General features: G+C 36.6%; 2 protein-coding genes across 4 annotated transcripts in view; one reads left to right on the top strand and one right to left on the bottom strand.

The window, feature by feature from the left end:
* The window catches only part of LOC145663019 (klaroid protein-like), a 98,570-nt gene that overhangs the window by 65,127 nt on the left and 8,096 nt on the right, over positions 1–25,347 (bottom strand). Inside the window, exons 2-4 of one of the 3 annotated variants that reach the window (XM_081729161.1) lie at positions 21,822–21,902; positions 20,391–20,566; positions 12,718–12,820 (exon numbers count right to left, since the gene is read on the bottom strand). In XM_081729161.1, the coding sequence (XP_081585287.1) occupies positions 12,718–12,820; positions 20,391–20,566; positions 21,822–21,867 (325 nt within the window). In that variant the 5' untranslated portion in view covers positions 21,868–21,902. Of the gene's footprint in view, positions 1–12,717; positions 12,821–20,390; positions 20,567–21,821; positions 22,024–25,347 lie in introns of all 3 variants that reach the window. The other 2 variants (XM_081729154.1, XM_081729168.1) reach the window with 2 other exon arrangements.
* Positions 24,000–24,476, top strand: LOC145680881 (histone-lysine N-methyltransferase SETMAR-like). The gene has a single exon (XM_081752032.1). It carries the CDS (start codon positions 24,000–24,002, stop codon positions 24,474–24,476), a length of 477 nt encoding a protein of 158 aa, XP_081608158.1.

Here is a 25,347-nt window from a genome sequence, read left to right on the forward strand (position 1 = left end):
GAAAATTTTCGTCTGTTTTGCGGGAAAATGAACGGATTAGCATTTCTTCCTATAGCGGATGTGCATCGAGGAATACAAAAACTAAGGGAGGAGGCTTCGGAGGAAGAGCTGGATCTTCTAGACTATTTTGATAGTACTTACGTGTCCGGCACATATCGCCGTGTTAAAACTCGATCTGGAAATATTCGTTCACGCAATGTGCCCCCTCCTTATCCTCCAGACACCTGGAATGTTCACCAAGCCACCCTGAACAATAATCATAGGACAAAGAATATTTGTGAATCGTGGAACCAGAAGTTTCATCAACTGGTAGGATAGGAATATCCCACCCAAGTATTTGGAGGTTTATTCGTGGAATTCAACAAGATGAAGCAACAGTTTCAACTATGCTTCATCAAGATGCTATGGGCCAACCACCAAAAAAGAAAACTAAAAGAGCGTTTCAGACTTTGCAGAAACAGCTCCAGTCTTTGTGTTTAGCATACAACGCTGGAACTAAAAGTTTGACAGATTTTTTGCTTGGTGTTTCATTTAATGTGATGCACAGTAGAAAATGAACATGTAAAACGCTTATGGTATTATAACGATTTACATTTTCTTTACTATTTTCTGTTTGGAAATTTTGATATTGGCAAAAATAAAATTTGTAAATAGTAATATACAAACTCATTAGGGGCCCATTTTGCCTGTGCTTTTAACATTTACTGAAGCTGGCATTATGATCTTCTACTGGTGTTTGTTCTTGCTTCGAGTATCCGAAACTTCGATTTTGCAGAGTACAATACCAACTGAATTGCTTTCCAAGTTTCATTAAGATCAGGTAAGCTTTTTGGTCACTTAGTTTGACTCTACTTAGTTCAAGAAAGATGAAAAGATAACCGTGACAAAATTTCCATGTCTTCTGAGATAGAATTACCGAAAATTTTCTCTTATCTCAGACATAATATTTAAAATAATATGTGACTATTTATTTAATAATCTAAGCAATTTCAAAATCTTTTCGAGTTTATTCATTGTGTCATGTTCAATAAGACACTGGTCATTTTCGGTGACAAAATTACCGGTGGCGAATTTACTACGTCAAAATTTTCGGTGACGAAATCACCTACATGCTAATATTTTGGTGACGAAAATTCCGGTGACGAAATTACCGTGACGAAAATTCCGGTGGCGAAATTTCCGGTGACGAAATTACCTAAGTTCTTCCATCCTTACGTGGTTCTTGCGTGTAGTGGCGGATCGTGGACATAAGCTCACCTATATTGATGCAGAAGCGGAAAAAAGCTAACCGGACATAAACTCACCGTAAATAATACAATTATGTTACTACAAACTATGTTATAACAATGATAAAAATTATGTTTGTAATAACCTAATAATAATCAGCGCCGTTGCTACAGAGGGTCTGAACCTCTAAACTCTCTAAAAAATCTATCGTGGTGGCAAATCTCAGTATGTCATAGAAAACAGCATGTCAAACAAAGGCACTAGTGTTTTTATATTATTATTATTTATTATGAAATGACAGAGAGTACACACTCCACAATATGGGTATACATGATTTTGTATTGTACACAGTTCAAAATACATTATTTGTATTACATATATTAAAATACTCAATTGCAGCAGCACTGTCGAAGTACTGCATAATACATATTTTTTATTAACCTGTTTGAGATTTACTTTTTAGGTAAATTTAGACTTTCAGTCAAGCAGCTATTTCGTCGAGACTATTTATCGCAGGATTATGGTTCATACCAGAGATGGGCATTTTTGCTAATCCTCACTCACCCTTACCCTGAATCAACTCAATCACACTCACCCTCAACCACCCTCACCCTGGTCACCCTCAGCCACCTTCACCATCAATAGACTCCCTCACACTCATAGTTATCTTCATGTACTTAATAAACAATAAGTAAGGGTAAATATCATTCTCATTAAAGTGATTGAAATTTATATATAATAATATGCATAGGTATACATTATATCTACAGTATATTATTATTTATATTTCATATATATAAATTAAATAGATAGTCATTTTGCACTGGGCTCGCTCGAGCTCAGTTCCCTCAGTTGGGCTCCTGCTCCGGTTCACTTCTCTCAGTTGGGCTCGCACTCATTTCGGTTTGCTCTGACTTATTTTATTAGGATTCGGGCTCGCTCTTGATTATTGACCCCGAGCTCAGTTGAGTGCGAGTGACGAGCTCGAGAGTTTGGACACCTATGTGCTAAGCCAAATTTGTAAAAAAAAAAAAAAAAAAAAAAAAAAAAACTATCTTTAGTATCCTTGGATATCTTATGACCCGTTGCTGCTGACAAGTTTTTAAAAAAGGAGACAGATGCCAATAAATATCATAAGTGCTGTTCTTGCCTTCATTAATTGGTATGGTAGTACAGTTGGAATTTTTCTTTTCTTCTGGGAACAATCAGGAGCATTTCGAATTTTGCTTGCGGGGGCAAGACCCCTTGATATAAGCAAAATTTCGCGTTTTTCACTGATTTATTGCTATTCTATTGATAAAATCTATACACATCTCAAACTCGGAAGGGGGCAAATGTCCCTCCCTGCCCCCCCTAAATGACGCCCCTGGGAACAATACGTGCCTTCGCACTATATTGCACCAAGCTTTCCTTATACAAGTGTATATATGCAAGTGATTTGGGAACCTAAGACTCCGCAATATTGTTCCGAATTGTGCCCCTCACCTTCTGACTGGATCAGATTATTTTCTTTCTCTTACTTTGAGGCAAGAAAACTTTGATTCTATAACGGTGTTCCCTCAAGAGCAGCCTCCGAATATAAGAATAGAAAATTTGAAAGGGCGAGTTGATTATAGCCTGTATTTTGCTAAAAGAACAAAAATTGAAGTTAATGAAAGCTTAAGTAAGATGTTTAGGAGTATGAAATTTACCTCATAGCACCACATTGAGTCTAGAAGTTATGTGTAATACATTTGAGAATTGTAAGCATAATGTGGTTCTACTTTTCGATCCATCTACACATTACTTTAAGTATATAAAAGCCGGTTCTTAAGTTGCATAATATATTACCTGACCAGGATAGCATTGTTATTTTGAAGGGATTGCGCTGATGTTGTGTTTACATCAGTTCCAGGGCAAGCGTGGTGGGACAGGAGAGCGGAGAGTTTCACCCCGTAGTGTATTCAACGGTTTTTAAAAGTTTTAGTTTAGATGTTATACATAACATAATCTGTTTACGCTTAATAAAGAAAGCCATAAGTTATGTAGTTGTAGTGAACCATTCCTGCAATAATACAGATGTATTGTGAATAGTGATATATGAATGGAAATTACCAATTTAAGAACAACATAGCACAATTGACAATTCAGTGAGCTTCTACCGTGTATTAAGCAGATTGTATAAAAATTGATTACGTTTTATTCGATTTCATTATAAAACAGGATCAACCTGTAAAACGAAGGAATGACAATGTCAATGACTAAAAGGTTAATTTAAGGTTGATAGCTTAGAGTTTTGCGATATACCTTGTAACTGTAAGTTTAAATCAAATTAAGCTTAAGGCTCACGATGCTTGTGTTTGTTTTAAGTGTATTTTATCGGTTGACAAATAAATTATTTTCTCGAGTTTTGGCCAGGGAAGAATTCCGATATGTTTCCACTCGAGAACTGTGGAAGTCCTCTCCGTTGGTCTATTGGCTAGTGCGTGTGCTTTGACTGTACGTGGTTCTGGGTTTGAATCCCAGTGAAAGACCAAAATTTAATTTTACAATCCTTCACTTTCATTAATCACCTGCGTCCTCTAGCATAAACAACATAATCATGGGCGTTAAAATAAAGAAATTTCATTTTCTTTAGAGAAATGAATCATTTGAGGGAAAAGGAGGTGAAGAAATTTTTCCTTCGTTTTTTAAAGATTTATGGGATTGGATAGCTTACCTTTCGGGATTGATTTGTAAAATTTGATTCAGTATATCCTTAATTTAAGATCATTATAGAAATCCAGCCCTTCGTAGTTTGAATAAAAGTATTGATAAAACATCACTGTATGGGTAGTGTAAGCGTAAGTATAACTGCTTCAGTACATAATAAATTCACAACTTTTATTTATAAGGAATGAAATTTCCCCTGGACTCCCTCTGAATTTCTCTCAGGTTCTAGTTATCATGTGACAAAGAATTAAATCTACTATCTGCTTTCACACACAATATAAATTTAAAAATTGGGAGCCTAGTGGTATCTTTGTGTCTGTAGTATATAATAATACTGATACGTTGTTTTCTTTAACATTTTAATGGCATTTGCCGATTGACTTCAGAGGACTGAGTTTAACCTATAAGCACAAGCTGTTTATAGTTAAACATATCAGATGTACGGTCTTGTTTAATAAAACCTTCCCCTCCTCCTCTTCTATCTGAAAAGCCCTATATTGTTATTCACATATGAAATCCAAAGACAAAGGCAATCGTCTTTATCCAGTTGTATTTTTATTTTAAGTGTAAGTATTAAAATGTGCTACACATGGTTGCAAGAGATTGGGTGCCTTTTTTTCTTTTCTTGTTTTCTTCTTTTCTTTTCTTTTCTTTTTTTCTTTCTTTTTTTGTTAATACTGAAATTAGCTACCTAATATTGGGAATCATGTTCTTCATGAATTGATGTAAGAAGCGACCGCGTAATTTCTGGCCAATTGTTTCATCACTGGTATCATGAGCAATGAGATAACAACAGTGGAAGAAACTTCGTTCTTCTCAAACTTGATACTTTGAAAAAACTTATGAGAGGGGTTTCGTTATTCAAATACATATTCATTCTAATCAGTTTCAGAAGTAGAATTAATCTTATAATAACGCAATGACTGTAAGAGTTGCCTTGAAAATGTATTTTGAATGTTTTTTTTTTCTTTTTTTTTTTTTTTTTACGTAATTCAGAGATTTTTTCTGAATTTCACTGGAGTTATAAGGAACCTTCAATTATCGGGCACCCCACTTTAATCGCTCACCCTCCGCTCCAATGCAACATTGGGAATACTTGCAGCTTAGTGCAGCTTAAAGGAACATGAACGTACATATTTGATTTCTTACTCTCTTGCTCATAGCGTTGCCCTCGAGACGAGATGAGAATTCAGGTTTTGTCGTCTCGTGTCGTAAATATTTTTAAAAGTCTCGTCTCGAATCAAAATTTCCTCGTCTCGTTTTGTAAATTTTTGTAAAAAAAAATGTGTCCTAATTTCCGTCTTAGTTTCATGTAAAATTTATCAGAATTCTTCCAGGTTACGACGAGTCCACGAAAGATTGATATAACAACATTTAAATCATATTTATTATTGAAGTAAATTGTGTAATGAGTTGCGTATCTTTAAACGTTGATAAATGATCTTTATTGGGTTCATACAATTACCTTATCAAGTTATATCTATATATCTATATCTATCTATCTATCTATCTATCTATCTATCTATCTATCTATCTATATATATATATATATATATATATATATATATATATATATATATATATATGGTATGGCGCTAAATTCGTTGTACAAAAGCAGAGGAGTGATTCCTGAGAGTAAAACAAACAAAAAAAGTTCCAATAAACATAGGGCGAAAACCCCGTCGTTAAGTGTTATAGGCTACCAAAAACATGAAAAAATGAATTTTAAAAGTCCATAGCTCCAAAACTATGGGATCTCTGTAGTCGGCTCAAGACTTCACTTAGGAACTAGTATGTGTTCTATCCAAATATACATATTTTAGAATCCTAAGGTACTCACCTAACAATTTTTATGGAGGTAGTTGGAGAGTACTTTATATCATAAGCCCGTAGTCAAATTCCCTCTATAAAAATTGTTGTGGAAGCACCTCAAGATTCTGAAACACGCATTTTTGGATAGGGCGCATACTAGTTCCTAAGTGAAATCTTGATCCGACTACGGTAGGTCCCATAGTTTCGGAGCTATGGACCTTTAAAATTCATTTTTTCCTGTTTTTGGCAGCCTATAACACGTAAACGATGGGGTTTTCGCCCTATGTTTATTGGAACTTTTTTTGTTTGTTTTACTCTCAGGAATCACTCCTCTGCTTTTGTACAACGAATTTAGCGCCATACTATATATATATACTAATTATTAATCATTGTTTACTAATTACTAAACAGTGTTTGAAATTGAGATGTAACATTTGGGTGAACTAGTCATACCTACAAAACTCGACAATTTTCTTGACTCTCCTCGATTCACTTCTCACTTTATATTTACGAAAGAAGGAGCATATACATGGATAAGCATACCCTATATTTTTGAAAACGGGAGATCATATGTCTACCAAAAGTTCTAGTGTTTTTTGTGAGTACTCTACAATTTGCTTCCTCCGATGATTTTTTGTCCCGAACTTTCCTTGAATTTGTCCCTATGCATATTTTATAGACTTAAAAATACTAGAGACAGTCACCAGAAAATAATGAGTACACATCCTACATATCCTCTCGTCAAAAATTTCGGAACGAGTCGAATCGACCAATTTTAATTCGTTTTCTTTCCCATAGAGAGCATCTGATCTTTTGTACAATACTGAGGTCAGTTTATTCGCAAGTTAATATCGAGGATGTATATATTTTTCCTTTTTCTTTGCTTGTTACTTAAAATGTTCTGCAAATAACTTCAATAACTTTTGAAATTGTTAGTCTTTACTTGAGCATATGCGTGAAGTGGTTTATTACGAACACGACAAAAAGAACTGTGATAGATTAATTACAGATAATCTGCTTAGAAACACTGCTGCTTGCATATTAGTTCCAAAACCGGCCGCCTGCACTCGTTCGCTGGTCAAGTAATAACGGAAAAATACGTAGTACATTATATAAAATGAGTTAATATAAAGGACTCCGTTAAAAGAGAAATGCAATGGTCAATTTACGAAGCTATCGTGAAATTTAGGATGTTTCGTGTTCATTTGGAGCTAAATATTTTTTCAGCAGCGAGATTGTATGAGACTTATCCCGAAAGCGAGAACACTCACCACTTTTTTTTTTTTTTTTTTTTTTTTTTTTTTTTTTGCAAGGGATCAATACAAATATAAGTTCCCGCAACATTAGCTGTTTCGTCAGATATGTGTTAATCTTTACTGGAATAGGAATCCTCAATAAAAATATTGTGACAAACAACACCAAAATCGAGTTGTGGGAAGCGACACGCCGTTGTTTCAGAGTAGCTTTCGAAAGAAGACTATATATAAATTTCCTACCTTGTAAATTCAAGAGGTTTCCTTACTCTATGATGTTTATGTTAAAAAAAAAAAAAAAAAAGATGCCATGGAATTTGTTACTAAAACAACAAATACAAATGCCAGTCTCAAACACCACTCATGAAAATCTATGGTAAAGACATTTCTATCAGCCTGAAATGTCACACTCTTAAAAGTGGATAAATATCACACATTACAAATAATAGTAAGAGACGTTCTATTGGTCCCCAACCGGCTTCATTTGTACTCAAGCAGAAAATTTACCCTAATCGCCCTCGTAAATAACACTCCAAATAAGCCATAAATGGCACGTGTTTCCTGTCGAAGTGATACGTTGTTGCCATCGCTAAACTTATATTATCAATAGATACATTATGTAATAATAATAATATTATAATAATACAATCATTAAAGAATATCAATATAATAGTATGGACAGGGGCGGTCAAGGACGGATTTCTGGCGGTGGCAAGGAAAGATTATATATTTTTCTCATCGGGCTTTTGCGGCACTGATGCCTTACGTGGAGGGGGGAAGGAAAGGGGCAAACCACTTAACATGTTTGGTTCGTACAAGCGTTATAGTTGTGGAAGTTACATAATTTTAACAATATGATATATTTAAGAGTAAAATAAGCACATATCATGAAACTAATGATTGATTTCTTTTTTCTTGTCATTAAAACCTATCCAAATTGAATTCAAATTAATTGAAATATTTCAGTTTAACATCCCAGAACTATGCCCTTCAAGCTAAGAGAAACAAAAGGAGGATGCAACGAAAACAAAAGTAACGAAAAATCTAGATAAATCTGGAGACTACTGAAAAATCAGTAAGCAAGACGGTAAAAATTGCAACATCACTTTCTTTTTCAGAAGGTCAACTGGAAGGCCACCCTCAGTTGAAAGGACCCCTCCCATGTAACTGCCCCTTCTCATTCAGTCACTGAGCGACGTGACTTAGTTGTGTCACTGCTTGTGTAAAGACAGGCAACCGACTAGCGATGAGGAGGGTTAGAAAATAAGTAACAGTAGTTTAAATTTGTATTAGTTAAAGTTGAACTAACCCCTAATTATGTTTCTATATTGGAGTGGCAAAACATGATGTGTACTGTACATTTAAACAGGCAAACAAATCTCAAACGTATCAATTAAATTTAAAATACTTTAAGTTCAGTGGTGAAAACGAATATATATATATATATATATATATATATATATATATATATATATATATATATATATATATATATATATATATATATATATATATATATATATATATATAGTGAGAGAGAGAGAGAGAGAGAGATAGAGGCTAATACGTCATTCAATTAACTTATAGATCATCCGTTACAACGAATGTTATGACAACTTTTGAGATTGACACGTCTTACAATGTATGCTTTTCCCAGAATTGCAGAATTTTTGTTACCTTTGCATCCCTTTCGAGCCTCTATAGTTTGCTTCTGACAAAAGGAAAATTTTCTGCATCAATAAGTAACTATTCCAAGAAACAAACTGTGTGATTCTAACGACTGCAAAAATGTTTTTGATATGTTTCAAGTCAGATATAAATGCCTGTTTTTGTTTCGTTACATAAAATACGTTATTATCTTTTCTATCTATATGACCACTTTAAAAAAATACTAGAGAGAAGAAAAATGAATTCCTTCAGGGAGGGAATTACATTTTTGTCACACGGAATATCCCATTCACCATTCCCATTAATTCGTACACTGTACCAGCTAATGTTTTATGACCTAATTACGTCACTCTGTGTCAACTAGGTTGCTGCTTTATTTGGAGTTCGCAGGGAGGAATGGGCTATTTGAACCATTTCCCAAACAAATAACTTTCAAGCAAACATCCTTCAGAAATTCATTCTGGTGATGGGCATTTTTGCTAACCCTCACTCACCCTCACCCTCAATCAATTCCCTCATCCTTACCCTCATTCACCCTCACCCTCAATCGACTTCCTCACTCTCACCCTCATTTACCCTCACCCTCAGTTGACTCCTTCTCCCTCACCCTCAGCCACCCTCACCCTCAGTTGATTCCCTCATATTCGCCCTCAGCCACCCTCACCCTCAGTCGACTTCTTCACCCTCACCCTCAGGCACCCTTACCCTCAATCGACACTTTCACTCTTACCCTCAGCCACCCTCACCCTCAATCGACATGTTCACCCTCACCCTCAGCCACCCTCACCCTCAGTTGATTCCCTCATATTCGCCCTCAGCCACCCTCACCCTCAGTCGACTCCTTCACCCTCACCCTCAGACACCCTTACCCTCAATCGACTCCCTCACCCTCACCCTCAGTTGATTCCCTCACCCTCAGACACCCTCACCCTCAATAGTCTCTTTCACCCTCACCCTCAGACACCCTCACCCTCATATACCGAAATGAGGGTGAGTGAGGGTGAGGGCGGCCCTCTTGAGGGCAAAAATGAGTGAGGGTGCCCATCTCTGCTATTTAGTATCAAAATGTTCGCCATCCTCTTAGGTATTGATCAACACCAATATGATCTCTGTGTGACTTACGGTCCCCGAGATTAGGCTCCTTAAATATCTAGAAATTGCCCATTTTTGGCCAATATCACGGGAACAGTAAGTCATAGAGAGATGATATTGGTGTTAATACATCCTTAATAGAATGTTAAACATTTTCGTACCAATATTAATTGATGGCTACTATCCAACTGGCCACTGGTAAAACCAATGGTCAGTTGGACGGACAGTGGCCACCGGTTATTATTTAGTACCAAAATATTTATCATCATCTTATGTATTGATTAACGTCAATATCATCTCTCTACAACTTATGGTTCCCGAGCTATGGTTCGTCGTTAAATATCTAGAAATTGGCAACTTTTTTGGCCAATATCAAGGGAACGGTAAATCATAGATAGATTATATTAGTGTTAATCAATACCTAAGATGATGGTAAAAATTTTGGTACCGATATTAGTTGGACAGTGGCCACCGGTTACTATTTGGTATCAAAATATTTTCCATCCTCTTAGGTATTGATCAACATCAATATCATCTCTCTACAACTTATGGTTCTCGAGCTATGGCTCCTTAAATATTTTGAAATTGGCCATTTTTGGCCAATATCACGGGAACTGTAAGTCATAGAGAGATGATATTGGTGTTAATCAATCCTTAATAGAATTTTAAACATTTTCGTATCAATATTAATTGATGGTTACTATCCAACTGGCCATTGGCCAAACCAATGGTCAGTTGGACAGTGCCCATCGGTTACTATTTAATACCAAAATATTTACCATTCTTTTAGATATTGACCAACACCAATATGATCTCTGTATGACTTACGGTTCCCGAGATATGGCTCCTCAAATCTCTGGAAATCGGTCATTTTTAGGCCAATATCTCGGGAACGGTAAGAGTGATGCAAAACATTTAATCACTTTCTCAGATAGTTTTTGATGCTCTATGAAATGCAGGGTTCAAAATTGAAAAAAAAAATCGAAAATAACAGACAGACCGACAGACAGATCGATAGACACACAGACATAGAGAATTCAGTAACGAACTTTTTAAGTTCGTTGAAAACGGAATGCATCTGATTCTATATTTAATATACATAAGGCATCCAGCCTGCCTTGTTGCATAGTTATTTTGATTATGCGAAAGTGGATGCTCAGCTGAGCAATTTCTAACTATTAATGTTAGAAGTATACGAAAGCTAATGTCTAAATTTGGAAAGGCACACTTAATATTGTCCTCTACCATTATTTTATAAAGTGCAATATGACTGACAGTGAGTCTTGTTCAAACATTCTTTGCGCATGTACCGTATGAATAAAACTGCTGAAGCTCAACTGAGAAATTACTCTTGAAGTCCTCTGAACAAGCACTAATCAGCTTCTGACACCACTGGGAATTCTTTTCAATGTTGGTAGATGATTAGTGGGATAAAGTAAGATTATGTGGCAGACCATTTAGGAAAGAAAATCTCTGCTATTTCTTTGTATCTCTCTTCTCTTCTCTTCATCTCAGTTTCAAGTTTGTCAACATTGTGTGGTGCCCCCTTCTCTTCATGTCCTAAGAACATACTTATTTTTTTTTTTTTAACGGTTAATCTACCCCTGGTGATAACTGATTGATTTTACTTGGCTAAATAAATAAATACATGAGATAGCACAGATCATATGATAATTAATTTTAAAAGAAAATGAAGCAGTAGCTTTATAGCACAGGTCATATGATAACTAATTTAATAAAATGAAGGGGTAGCTTTTTACCCTTGTAGTAACTAACGTCGCCCCTACGCAAATACTACTACTACTACTACTACTACTACTACTACTACTACTACTACTACTAATAATAATAATAATAATAATAATAATAATAATAATAATAATAATGTTTTATTTTCAGTATTATGACAGTAAGTTATGCAAATTTGAATATTGTATATAGCACAAATTTTATATCCGATGCTGGATCTGAAGAATTACATGGAAAAATTATCTTTACTGAAAAAATAGTGTTACTTATGTAATTATTCGACTATCAGGATTTTCGTTACTAGAGCAAAAGTTTACCTAGCATTTACTGTTTCCGTGATTTCTTCCTGAGAAAAAAAATGAGAAATGAAAACTAGTTTCTGGTGGAAAATGATCCTTCAAGGAAGCTTTGGTGAAACATAGACCTATGTGGTTGTGGTTGAGTTGCACACTATGAACCAATTTTCTGCGATTACTCTACTCTTTGTTTACTGTGAACTGATTAAAGCAATCATTCGTATATCCTGATAAAAATTATTTCAGGATATGACCCGGGAAGAGCGACGAAATTCCCCCGTGGCTTTTCTCTGATCGTGTTCGGCTTGGATTCCCCTTATTTTCACAGCACTACTTTCACCCCATTTATTCAAATTTGTCCCCGGAGGAAATCTGGAAACCACTACCTGCTAGTAATATTACACATAGGCCATAATTTTAATAATGCCTTTGTTTTTTCCACAGTAAATCAGTGGCGACCCGCGCAATTGTTTGCGGGCTTGCACTACAACCACATGAAATGTTTGCTTTATTTTTAAATGTTAAAAAAGAAATAAAAAGGCCAACCAACCACTTCTATTTAAGACTTATTTTCAGAATCGCACGTAGAAGAGTCTACAGAACAATAAGCACAAAAGCATGTCAGTTTTGAAGGAGGTCCGAGCTGCTATGATCAATCCTATCCTTATGATTTAATTGTCCAAGATAAGTTGTTCCCACCGTGATTACGTACAGAGCCATGATCCACTATTCCTTGTTGTTACTGCTGATAAAAATATATTGTTATGAGCAGTATAGAGACAAAAATTCACATTAAAAGGTGCACTCTTTTTTTATTAAAATGAATGAAATAGATTTAACTTACATTTAATATACAGTAGCACAATGATGCCTTAGTGTAGTATAGATGGTATACAAACTGTTCAAAAATTTTAACCTCTTCAACATACCTTGTCTAACCTGAGGACATTCTTCAAGATAGTAAAGTAGGTATTTCAGAAATTCTTTGGAGAAACATTCAGTTAGATTTTGTGCCTCGCATCCAGTGTATTTCTATAAAGGAAGAAGTATTTTATTTTAAATATCCAACAACGAAATTTCAGAATATAGGTAGGTTTACGGTGTCTGAAGTTTAAGGTTATTCGCTAATATCTGAAACTGAAAAAGAAAATTTGAGATCAGCTTGTAAGATGCGATGAAGCGAACGACGTGACATATCCAGCGGTACAACCTGTCTCCTAGCGAATCGAACTAGCAAGAACTGTCCTTTTCACTTTGTCTACGTTTTCCGAAGTTTGAACTGAACGGGCAAGACTAGGTTTCTTTTTCATCACAGATCCAGTACGTCTGACCGCTGCAACCCATCGAAGTATAGTGTTTCGATCTGGAACTGTACTTGGACGTTCGATATTAAACTTTCGACGGAAAAGACATTTAACCATGACCACAAAATGATTGTTTCTAAAAAAGAGCTTGACCACGAACACACGATGCTCTACGCTCCAATGTTCCATAGCGACTGAAACTGCATTGTCTAAGCTGCTAATCGCCTAAAATCCATACCCCTACTCGCCGCTGAGTACTAGCGGTCTAAAAAAAAGGTGCGTCTCCTCTACTCCACCCTGTATAAAGAAGCAGGCAGCAATCTGTTCCTGGTATCTTATGCGTTCATAACAGAGATTGCAGTGCATTTTAACACAAAACATAGGAATAGTCTATAGTTATTTTAGGACAGGTGAAAATTTCAGTGTATGGTGTAAAATAAGGTAAATTTTTAGCGATAAACAATTGTGCATTTTTTGTCTCTGATCAATGTTCAAACTAAGTATCTATCTATTAAAATGCTAGAATTTATCTTTTAAAAGCGCCTGAGCTTCAACCTATAACTTTGGCTTTCAAATCTTTTATTTACGGTTGTGTGATTTCACGTTTAACAGAGACAAACATTTTGAGTATTTGTACTTTAAATAGTCTAAATTAGTTAACTATATCTTTTTCATAAAGTATATAATATAAAATTATTGTTCAAAGCCTCTGTATTTTTATAAGCCTTCTCTAAAATCAATGCATGTGAATTGTGCTTCCATCTTCCGAGTTCTTTTAAACTATGTTTATATGTTTGTGGTCAATCCTTTCGACATTGAGATCTCGGAAACTACAGGCTCTAGAAAGATGACGTTTTCACTGATCGATTGGAAATTTTGCGTAGATTGTCCAGTTCTAAATGAATATTTAAAAAAAAAAAACATGGCCATTATTTCTTTATTACATTTTTTAGGGTACACTGGAAGCGTTGAAATTTAAAAAAACTAAAGCATCGTATCCTATACGTTATACATTCCAACACCACAATGTTGTATATTGGGGTTGTATATGTATCAGGCGTTTGTTCCATAGCCAAATAATAGTGAAAAAGGAAGGATAAATATTTCTGGAGTCTAAGATAAATCTTTATTTTTTGAGTGTTTTGTCCAATGAACACCATATATAACTAACATTATAATTAATTGTATATGTAATGTATTTACTTATTACATACTGCATGCAAGAAGAAAGAAAACACTGGTCATACATGAATTAGAAACTCCCACCGGAAGTAGGTTCAAATCTTGCAAACGGTGCGAGATATTGAGAAAAAATAATCGAAAAAATCTCCCCTTTATGATACCCCTTGCCGATTTTTTTAAAATCAAGACGTCTTTCACTTGTGTCTGTAAAGGGACATATGCATATGTTTTGAGGAATGAGAAGGAGATTTATGCTCATATGCGAATGATGCGCTGTGTAGAGAGCGCAGGTTCAGCTAGTATATATAGAAAATATACAAAAGATACATTAACAACCTTGTGCGGTGGCGACCCGTGCGAAAGTTTTTGTTTAAAATAATGCTTCTCGACGAGTAGCGGATATTGAGAATTGCTCGAGACGGTTGCGCTACAGCAGACAGTAGCAGCAACTGTTTTAGTGGAAGCAATTACAGTTGCTTCGTATGAAAGCTCCAATTTAAAGCAATGTTTGGCAAGCAGTGGTGCAATGGCGCAACTCAGTGGCTTCGTATGAAAGAGGGCTTAGGCGATGGGCTACTTGCCCACCATTATTTCGTTCAGATCTGACCGGTAATTACCAAGAAATAAAGTACCACATGGAATGTGAGTCAAACCGAGCCAAGCCTGTCCCTGACCGAGCCCAGCCACCAAATATAACAGTTTTATTCATTTGACCATGGCCTATTGGTTCATATCCGGCCAGTAGTTACAGAGAAATAAAATACCACATACACATATACGTAAACTTGGAGAAACTATAAGCTCCCCTATACTTATGCCGGGAGATAAAAAGGAACAAATCATAGATTATTAACTCATATTCACGGGCTGTATACACTCCAATCTCACGCAAAACAATAATCGAGTCAACTTAATAAACACGTGATGGTTACAATCATATTTCTGCTGCAGAAAACATTAGTTTCAAGTAACGTAAGTAGGCTCACTACGTTCATGTAATAACTTTGCACTAGTTTGCTCAGGGAAAAAATAAAAAAGACTACCTTTGAAAAGCTCAATCCCACGAAATCTTGAAGTAGGTTTATTCAAGTATTTGTTCCATGGTGAATGTTACGAACACCCTCATATCACTCCTCAATAAATAAACAAATAATTAAATAAATAAAATTTTAGTGTTTACAGTAGTTGACTAAATACTTTATCCAATATGTTAACGTTAACTGTATGACAAATGTCAGTAGAAATTTTAATCTTGTATCACTATATCAATAATATAAAGACAGATTTTTTTTTTTGGTATGCCTGACCGTGACCCTTCTAAGAATGATTATTTCTCTGCTTTTTAAATATAACTCATCATTTGGTAAATTAATTTATTTGATATTAATTGATGATATTTGTAATGTATAAATTTTGGACTACACATAACGTAAATCGTACTAGTCAATATGAAAATTATTACAGAATGCTTTCTTTATCTCAATGTGAACACCAGCATACCGATCCTTTGCTATTCGTTAAAAAAATATTTACTTAAAACTATTAGTATGCTTGGTGTTGCTTAGGAATGCTTCCATCGACTGAATTATAATGTATTTATGAAGCTCAATGTCTAAACATGACTCTAGCATAAATTCCCAGTAGGTGTCTTTTCTAAGTAACAAACAACTGTTCTTTCCGTGGTTTCATTGTGCGCCTTTACAAGCGATATATCAATCCTCTGTCTCAACTATTTTCAATGTACGGCAAATGAAACAAGCCTCTTTCCCCATTATCTCCTCTGCTCTTAGATTGACTGCCTCACACTACTCTCAATTAGCGGCCGAATTTTAGGTTGGATAAGCTGAGATCGAAACGCCTCCCGCCAGAGCATTTTCCTGACACTTCAAGAATTTCAGTGTCTTTTGTAGTGTCGTTCATAGGTACGAAAGCTATCTGTTCTTGTGTCACATGGAATCGCCGGTCAATGTCACGAATAAAGATAGCCATTATGCTGTACAGTCACAAAAGAAAATATTCTTCAATTGACAAAATTTCTTTTCTAATAACTCAACAATAAATTAAACTATTAAAGTACAGATTTTGGCAAGTTATCAAATTATAAGTATTCTAAGGATAACAACAGAAAGATCCTAATTAATTCATTGGCAAAAAAAAAAAAAAAAAAAAATGTCAACTGTCAAATACTTTCTTTTCCGTGTGTACCTTTCACATCTGTGGTCTCATCTAAAGCAAGTGAATATGACGTTAATTTTATTCCTTCAATGTCTCAATGACAAGTTCTTCGACATATTGTACAACAGTTACTCAAGCAAACTGAGTTTTCTAAACCATCCTTATTATTTGGACACAGAATTTCTCTAGCAGCGATGATACACTCTTTCACAAATTCGCTCTCCACGAATACTTTTGGTTTTTCAACAACTTAACTTTACTTCAAACTTCGATCTCTGTTCCTGGCGTTGTAACAAACCTTGCTGGAATTTCAAATCAAATTGTCTTCACGAAACAGCCCTTGAAGGTGATCAAAATTGGATGCATTTTTGTCTCATTGTGTCGTTTTCTTTTCTATTGTACTGACATGAAAGTACTACGTTGATATATCTTTTGATACTGACACTGACTTGTGGAAGACAAAAATACGCTGGCTTAGCATTGATCGGCACTGAAGTACAAAGTAGACCACTTTTCAATAAAAACTCGGCACGAAATATTTGACTTATGCTTTTTACTCATATACACCACATTAATGGAAAGTGGTTTCAATCACTCACGGTTCTTACTCACTGTAAATTCACTTGTTATTAGCCGCAATTATTCACACTTTAAGAGAAAGCTCTGACAGTATACACTAATGGTTTATAGTTGACGCGAAAGATGCTTGCACCTGCAGACAAGTGTTTTTACAACTGAGTGACACTGGACAGCACATTCGAGTGAACCATCTCCGACGCTATTTATCGACCATTTATCTAGCTACAACATTAAGTGTACTATTACTACTTTAGTACCGCTTGGGGCTAGCATCATACAGTTCTCTGCAATACAGCTCAGTGGCTCTCAAGCGTCATTGAAATTATTAGTGTGACCTGCACGGTCTGCTGGATTGAAGACTTTGTTATGAAAAACTGAAAATTTTGCTTTTAGAACGGTTTTACCTCGAAAAAAAATACTTAGATAAATATCATATCTAAGGACGTATGTGGTTTCCAATGGACGAAAAAAATACAATACCATGCACAGCAATAATCTGATGTGATGCTATTTCAAAAATACAACTTTATATTTGGTTGCCAACGCTGTTCATCAACAACTGTTGCAAAACACTGAGATACGAGATCTGGCTAACAAAAATAACGGGATTGGTGCCTATACTACAGTTTATTGTCACAAATTTACAAATTAAAGGTGATCCCCTTAAATATACTCCCTTCCCTCTCTATACTCGTTTGCATACGAAGTTTCCATTGTTAGAAGCAGTTGTGGAAATCTTGAAGTGTCACCGTCTTGAGTACCGCTGCCGTTTACTGCTTCACCTCTTCCAGTCTGAAAATGAGTAACCTTGAAAGTGGATCTCACTTTCGAAAAAATAAAAAAAAAATCACAAGTGCCAAGTCCGGTGAATAAAGTGGATGTTAAAACACTAGATTCTTCTTAGTTGCTAGAAAGTGCTTAAAGGTCAAAACAGTATTCGAAGGAGCATTGTCGTGATGCACAATCCATTTATTGTTCTTCCATAAAAGGGTATCTTTGTTTCTGACGCGTTCTCGCAGCTTCACTAAAACCTGCTGATAATACCGCTTATTCATTGTCTACCTGATAATAACTATTCAATCAGAAGAAGACCATTGACATGAAAGAACACCACTATGAACATGACCTTAATTTTGATTTGTTCTTGCATGCCTTTTTCATTCGTGATGATATAGGAATTTCCCAGTGCATATATTACTTTTTCGTTTCAGGATCGTATTGAAAGATCTACGTCTCGTCACCAGTGACTATTTTCGTTAACACACCAGGTTCTGCTTCCAGGCATTCTATTGTGTCACTGCATACGTGCTTCTGAAAGTCCTTCAGCTCCTACGTGAGGTTTCTTGCTACCATTTTAGCACAAACTTTGCGCATGTTCAAATGGTCGTGCAGAATTGCGCGGACAGATTCTTGATCGATGCCCACCATGTCTGTTATCATTCGAATGCTGAGCCTGCGATCTTTCTGGATAATGTTAGTCACTTCACACACCCTTTTCTCTGTTGTTGCTGTGACAGGACGACCCGATATTTCATCACCATGAACTTTCTCGCGTCCCTCGCTGAAGCGTTTGTGCCACTCAAACACTCACGTACGTGACATTGTATTATCATCATATAGATCCTACAACAGTTTGAACAGTCACTCGGTGATTTCTTTCACAAGGAATTTCAAGTTAATGCGTTGGTTAATTTTCACATTTATTATTCTCTCTTAAACACGATTGCACGCTTCACTCTTCAATCGCTGCTCACAGACTAAATCCAACTGAAAGCGGATCTAGGGTCTCTTCTTGAAGGTTCAAGGTTACTCTGGGCGCATGCGCTCCGCACTGCTCCACGTATAGAACCCGGGGACGCGGCAGAAGTCCTAAAAGGCACAAGACCTAAACGGCATTAGACCTAAAATGCACAAGTCCTAAAAATTATTTCGCGGCACAAGTCCTAAATGGCAGAAGTCCTAAAAGGCAGAAGTCCTAAACGGCAGAAGTCCTAAAAATCATTTCGCGGCACAAGTCCTAAACGGCATAAGTCCTAAACTGCAGAAGTCCTAAAAGGCAGAAGTCCTAAACTGCAGAAGTCCTAAAAATCTCTTGTGGCGCTACCATCGCGTCCGTAAGAAGAATACTGTCAATCTGTTAGTCAAAGTTTTAGATATACTGTTTCAAATTACAGAACCTTAGTTCTTACAAGTTATTTGTATAAATACATATTCTATCGTTCTGAAATAATAAATAAATAAATAAATGAAGCTTATTGTCCTTTCTTGCTCTTTCCATGATATATTTCTATGTTGACAAAATTTTAACTTCCTACCAAATGTGATTCCCAGATCTTTCATAATGTCTGTTTTTCTTTATTTCCATACCGTTGACCTCATATTAGTAACATAATATTGTGTATTAGTTATGTACGTCATAAATTTTGTTTTCCTTGTGTTGTTTTGAAGTAAATTAATCCCTAAATGAATATGTAGTAATTTCTGCAAAAATGTCACAGGACCTAAACTTTAGGTCTAATGCCTATATTTGTGCCATTTAGGACTTATGAATGTCACTCACTGTATTGCATAATAAATGTTCTTTGTTCAATTTTAAATTTACTGCGTTCTTTATGTATACAGTTGGTATTTAATGTTCACTCGTGAAACGTCTAGTGAACTTTTGTCCTAATTAAGTAAACTTTGGTGGATTTTTGTCCTACTATTAATAAAATACGCTCCGCATAGTATATATTGCAATTCTGAATGTTTGCTTGGTTTCAGAAGTCTTGTAAAATATGCTTTTTAAACATTTTATTTATTTATTTATTTATTTTTGTTTTAGGAATTTGTCTTGGGTTTCTCGTATCTCCATTCGAAAGAAACTAATTTCTTAACTAATTATGTAATTAATTCTTAGAATGAAATAGGTTGTATTATGTAACTCGTGTATAAGTGCAGAACAAATAGTGATAGTAGTACAAATATAGCTGTTACTGTTGGAATTAGCTACGTTCGTAACATTATTGCCAACTAGTTGCTGCATCGTCCCAATTTCGTGTGGTGGTGGCGAATTTCAGAACTAAACCAAGTGAATGAAAAAGGCACAAGTCCTAAACGGCACAAGTCCTAAAAGGCAGAAGTCCTAAAAATCATATCGCGGCACAAGTCCTAAACTGCAGAAGTCCTAAAATTTAGGACTAGTGCCTATATTTTTAGGACTTCTGCCGTTTAGGACTTCTGCCTTTTAGGACTTCCCTACTGCTGAGAGGGTTGTCAAACCCATTATTTTTAGCCAAACCTCGTATATTTAAATTATCAAATGAGGGAATTCTTTATTTCTTTGAGAATAAAATTATGAACTTATTTAAACAATTTTTTACCTGCACAGTAGACAGAAGTTCCTGCTCTCTACTGTATTTTGGTGGTTGTAGAAGCAGAGAGGATAATTTCTCTTCCATGTGATTCAGTTCTCTACGTAAATAATCATGATCAACTTTGATCTTTGAGTAAGGCATATATCGCTCACCGACTTGGTAATATGGAACAGCTACGTACACTGTAACAGAAACGACCATTATTACATTTTATTTTAAGGAAAGACATTACATCTAATATACATATACAATACACACACAGAAATTGTGTAGTTTCGTTTAAAAAAAACAACAAAAAAAAAATGATTTTCTACGAGGATAGTTTAATTAATATTTTTTCTCATCTTTCAATTGAAGAGAGTTCCTACCGAACTCAGCAACTACAACTTTTTTTTACTATATTTTTTAAATTTCTCGTTTTGTAGGAAGGAACAGCAAGCCGCAAGAAATATTAACCTGGCATTTGGATCAAGAATGGCAAATAGACGCACTATTCCCCGTTGGGTTGTCACATTTTGTTCCGATGACACAGTATTGCCAAGTCCCGTGACTACCTACCAATATTATGCTCAGGAACACTGTGGTAACGGACCCTTGGGAAAGTATTCATGGTATTTCAAACGAGTTAGGCATATAACATACCACTCTTGTTCGGTGAATCGGGAAGATGATAAAGGTAGACTCGAGTGCCACATGAGTTGACTCCAGTCAACAAGAATCGAAGTCGTGGTCAGGATTCCACATTAAGCTGTAGGCACATGTCTAATATAGCTTCGATGTTGGAAAGGATGCGAAAACTCAAAATCAACCAAACAACCCAGTCACCATCTGGAGGTATACAGTTACCTGGATGTGAAGAATAACCGGGAGAGTTTCCAGCATCACTTTTGATGAAAAATGAAACTGCTATGGTCACGATAGTAGTTGGATCTTGGTCAAAGTCCAAGATTGTTTCTAAAACCCCTACAAGTTGTTGCTGGTATTTTGATCTATGGTCCGGTTGAACCATCATGTCTTCTTCGAGGCGAAATTATCATTTCGGATCGTTATAGTGCTGAACTACATGGCGGGGAGAAAATAAATTTGTCTTCACTGTCTCTCACCTCATGTCGCTTAAATCGAAATCTTATGAATTTTCTTTCCGAAATAAAGCATACTCTAAACAAGAGAAATCTCATAGGATTGTTCAGAGCATAGGAAATGGCATCCAATCTGATGCCATACACGTTGAGATTTTGACTCTAGGAAAAAAATCGTAGGAGATTTGCTAGGATCTATCCTATAGTGTATGGCAGGCAATGAACTCTAGTTTATAGGGCCTACGTGACACATTTATGACACTTTTTTTTTCAAGAAGTGAGGGTGTCGACACGAAGAATTCAAATTATTACATAATATTCCATATGACTGATATGCGTGCTTACAAATAAAACTTACCAGCAAGGTAAAGAACAACAAGCAAACCACCAATTGTTGCAATCATTCTTCTTGTTATCACAGGGTTCTCCAAAAACTGCCCTTTGTCAAAGAAAAGTACCCCAACAACCAATTGGGTAGCAAAATAAAAGATACATTGAACTAGATTATAGAGAAAATTTATCATAATCTAAACGCCATTAGAAAAGTACCAACTTGCTTTCTGGAAAAGAAAATATGTATCATGAACGTAATAAACACTTTTAAAAAAATACTTTTTAAAAATATTAAATCATTTTCTAATAAGATACACTGAGTAACCGGAACAACCAATGCATTTGTTTTGCTTTTGACGTTAAATTTAAACAAGTTTACAGTTACGAATGCAAAGGAGTAAAGACGCAAGTTGTATATTTCACATTTATCAATTGTATTGATGGTATGCAGCATACTGAAATAGTATATGACGGGATCAATGCCAGAGGATGGCAAGGGGATGCGGGGCAAGGGAGATGTATATACTGTATATAAGAATATGGCATTGCAGACGGGGAAGCAGCAGCTAGAGTCAGCAGACAGGGTCATAAAAGTGAGTGCGGGTATTTGTATGAGGCATGTTAAAAAAAAAAAAAAAAAAAAGTAAATTTTCATAAGCTTCATTTATAAAGCTGAGCATGCGCAGGAACATCTTATCATACGATTTATGAACAGAATGCAGCTGATAATCTATGGGGAACTATATGCCATTTACGTACCAACAGTAATGAATGAAAGAAAGATCAGGCAATGATGCAGAGAGTTTGGGGAAAGGCGTTCAAATGTTCATGACGATGAGCGTGGCAGAAGGCCTAGTGTTCAGATGGACGATCTGGTATCGTAATTGACATCACAATAACACAAAACAACTGTTATACTGGTAACCAAAATACTGTATTTACTCACTAAAGAGGAGCAGAATAATGTAGGCCTACTTAGAACTTTTTCGGTAGATCTAAGAGCAATCCTTATACCGAAGGTAATTTCCCCCAAGTATTTGCGCTTGCCAAGTGCTTGTCCTTAGGGCGTTACCACGTTTCGCACTATGTGATCAATGGAAAATTTCCAGTTCACTCTTAACAGGTTTTGTATAAAAGAAAAAAATATAATAAATATTGTTTTCAATAACTGACCAGCGGGCCGGAAGACGGGGTTACGCGGGCCGCATATGGCCCGCGGGCTGGCTATTGCACACAGCTGGTCTAGATTGTCCGCACTCTCAAACGGCAGATGGAAGCTTGTGCCACAGTACCAGAAATGTCTAGAGATTCATCGTGACTACGTCGAAAAATAGCCAATTTTTTCTTATCATTTTCTTGTTCTCAAAAAATATCGGAACATTTTTGACATGTGCCTCGTGCAGTACATAGGATATTGAAGCTTCTCTTGTATATACGGGCGGCGTTCCATATTAATTTACACTTTCATTTTTCTTCTTTCAGGGTCCACCATTGAGCGCGTCATTACAGTTGGAAGGAAGTAGTACTTAGGTCTGCCTTCAGATAGAAGAATAATACAGAGAAGTGTAATCCCTGGAAACTACACACATTTCACCAACAACTGTAACTTCGTGAGCGGACAAGATGGAAGGTGATTAGCAAGGACAGTGCTGGACAACGTGGTTTCTGTGGAAAGAAGGTGTACAGACCGCGGAAATTCACAGGAGATTGGTGATAGTGTATGGAGAGTGCGCACTGTCACGCAAAGCAGTATACAAGTGGATGGACGGCTGGAAAAGTGGCTGCATATCAACGAAGAAGGGAACCAGTTCTGGAAGGAAAGTGACTGTGACAACACCAGTGAACATTTCATGAGTGGAGCGGCTTATTTAGGACAACAGGTGCATCACGTTCACGGAACTGGAGACGGCCACATGACTTATCACCAATTGCATAGCGCAGGAAAACCTTAAGATGGGTAAGGTGTCTGCCAAGTGGGTTCCCAAATCCCTTAATGCAACACAAAGACAACAGCGCAAGAACGTGAGCAGTGATCTTCTACAACGCTACAGCCAGAATCTTGAAGGCTTCATGTCCAAGTTACTGATGACAAGACTTGGCTGCACTACCATGAGCCAGAGACCAAAGCCAATCAATGCAGGGGAAGCATAAAGGCAGCCAGTCGCCAAAGAAGTTCCTTACACAGCCCTCGGTAGACAAACGCATGGCCACAGTCTTCTGGGACGGAATGATCCTTATTGACTGGTTGGAACCCGGGACCACCGTTAACAGCGAGTCATACGTGACAACACTTCAGAGTTTGCGTCGTGCAATTCAGAGGAAACGACCAGGAAAATGGGCAAAGGTTATGCTCCTGCAACGCGACAACGCTCGTCCCCACAAGAGTCAGGCAACCACGACTGCTATTAATGAGCTGGGTTTCCAAGTGCTGCCACACCCACCTTGTTCTCCTGACTTGGCCCCTTCTGATTACCACCTATTCGGGAAATTGAAGAAACTGCTGCGTGGACATCATTTCGCCGACTTCCAGAAACTGCAAGACGCTGTCCGGACGTGCGTGCGACAGACTCCGAAAAAGTGGTTCGCAGAGGGCACAGAGAAGTTGTCACATCGGTGGTGCAAGTGTATATTTCTTAACGGAGACTATGTTAAGAAATCGGATGTATCTGCCGAAGCATAAAGGTTCTTATAAGTGTAATAAATAAATAAATAAATAAAGTGTAAATCAATATGGAACGTCCCTTGTATATAAACAATAACAAAGAATACCGCTAAAAGATGGCTTCCCCACGTATGCATTTTTCCAACGAATACGGTATTATGAAATGCATGAAAGGAGAAAGGGAGAGTCTACCTACGAGCAATCATGTAAATAATAATATTTAAATATAATGGCCTAATTAAAACTGACTAATATCATTAGGAGTTAACTAATTAGATCGAATATAAACATTCTCTACGAGTAATAGCATAAAGTTATTACAAACAATATATAAATAAGAGTAATGAAAAATATTACGATCTAATTAAAATCGATATCTAAATAATAAGAATGATAGCATAAGGGTATCACCAATGATACGCAAATAGTACGACTATCATTAGAAGAAAATAAAATTACGATATAATTAAAATTGATATGTAAATTACTAAATATTATGTTTATTTAACGCCAACATGGAACATAGCATCTACCCTAGAACTCTTTCCTAGTAAGACATTGCGGCCGCCGCTGCCCGACGGACCGGGGCGAAGCGTGATCCGTGAACCTCATCAGGAAGTCGCGGTCGGAAAGAGGGATTGCCGCCGTCGACGGTGGCAGGCCGCCGGAGGCAGCCGGTACCCGCCCGCGGCGGCACGACGATCTACTTGTTCAAAGTTCCCTACCTTTTGCCGAGGCGGCAAGCGGTCGAAAATCGTAAAATAAAATGCCCTTTGCCGACTGTTGCCGACTCTTTCCGACCCTCTGCCGACTCCTTATGCTGGTCTCTTTTCGACGGAGGCGCCGACGCATTTAATGCTCATTTCCGACTGTTTGCCGACTGCTCGGC

This window comes from Thermobia domestica, chromosome 1, assembly GCF_964235325.1.
Source record: "Thermobia domestica chromosome 1, izTheDome1.hap1.1, whole genome shotgun sequence".
Taxonomy (NCBI): Eukaryota; Metazoa; Arthropoda; class Insecta; order Zygentoma; family Lepismatidae; genus Thermobia; species Thermobia domestica.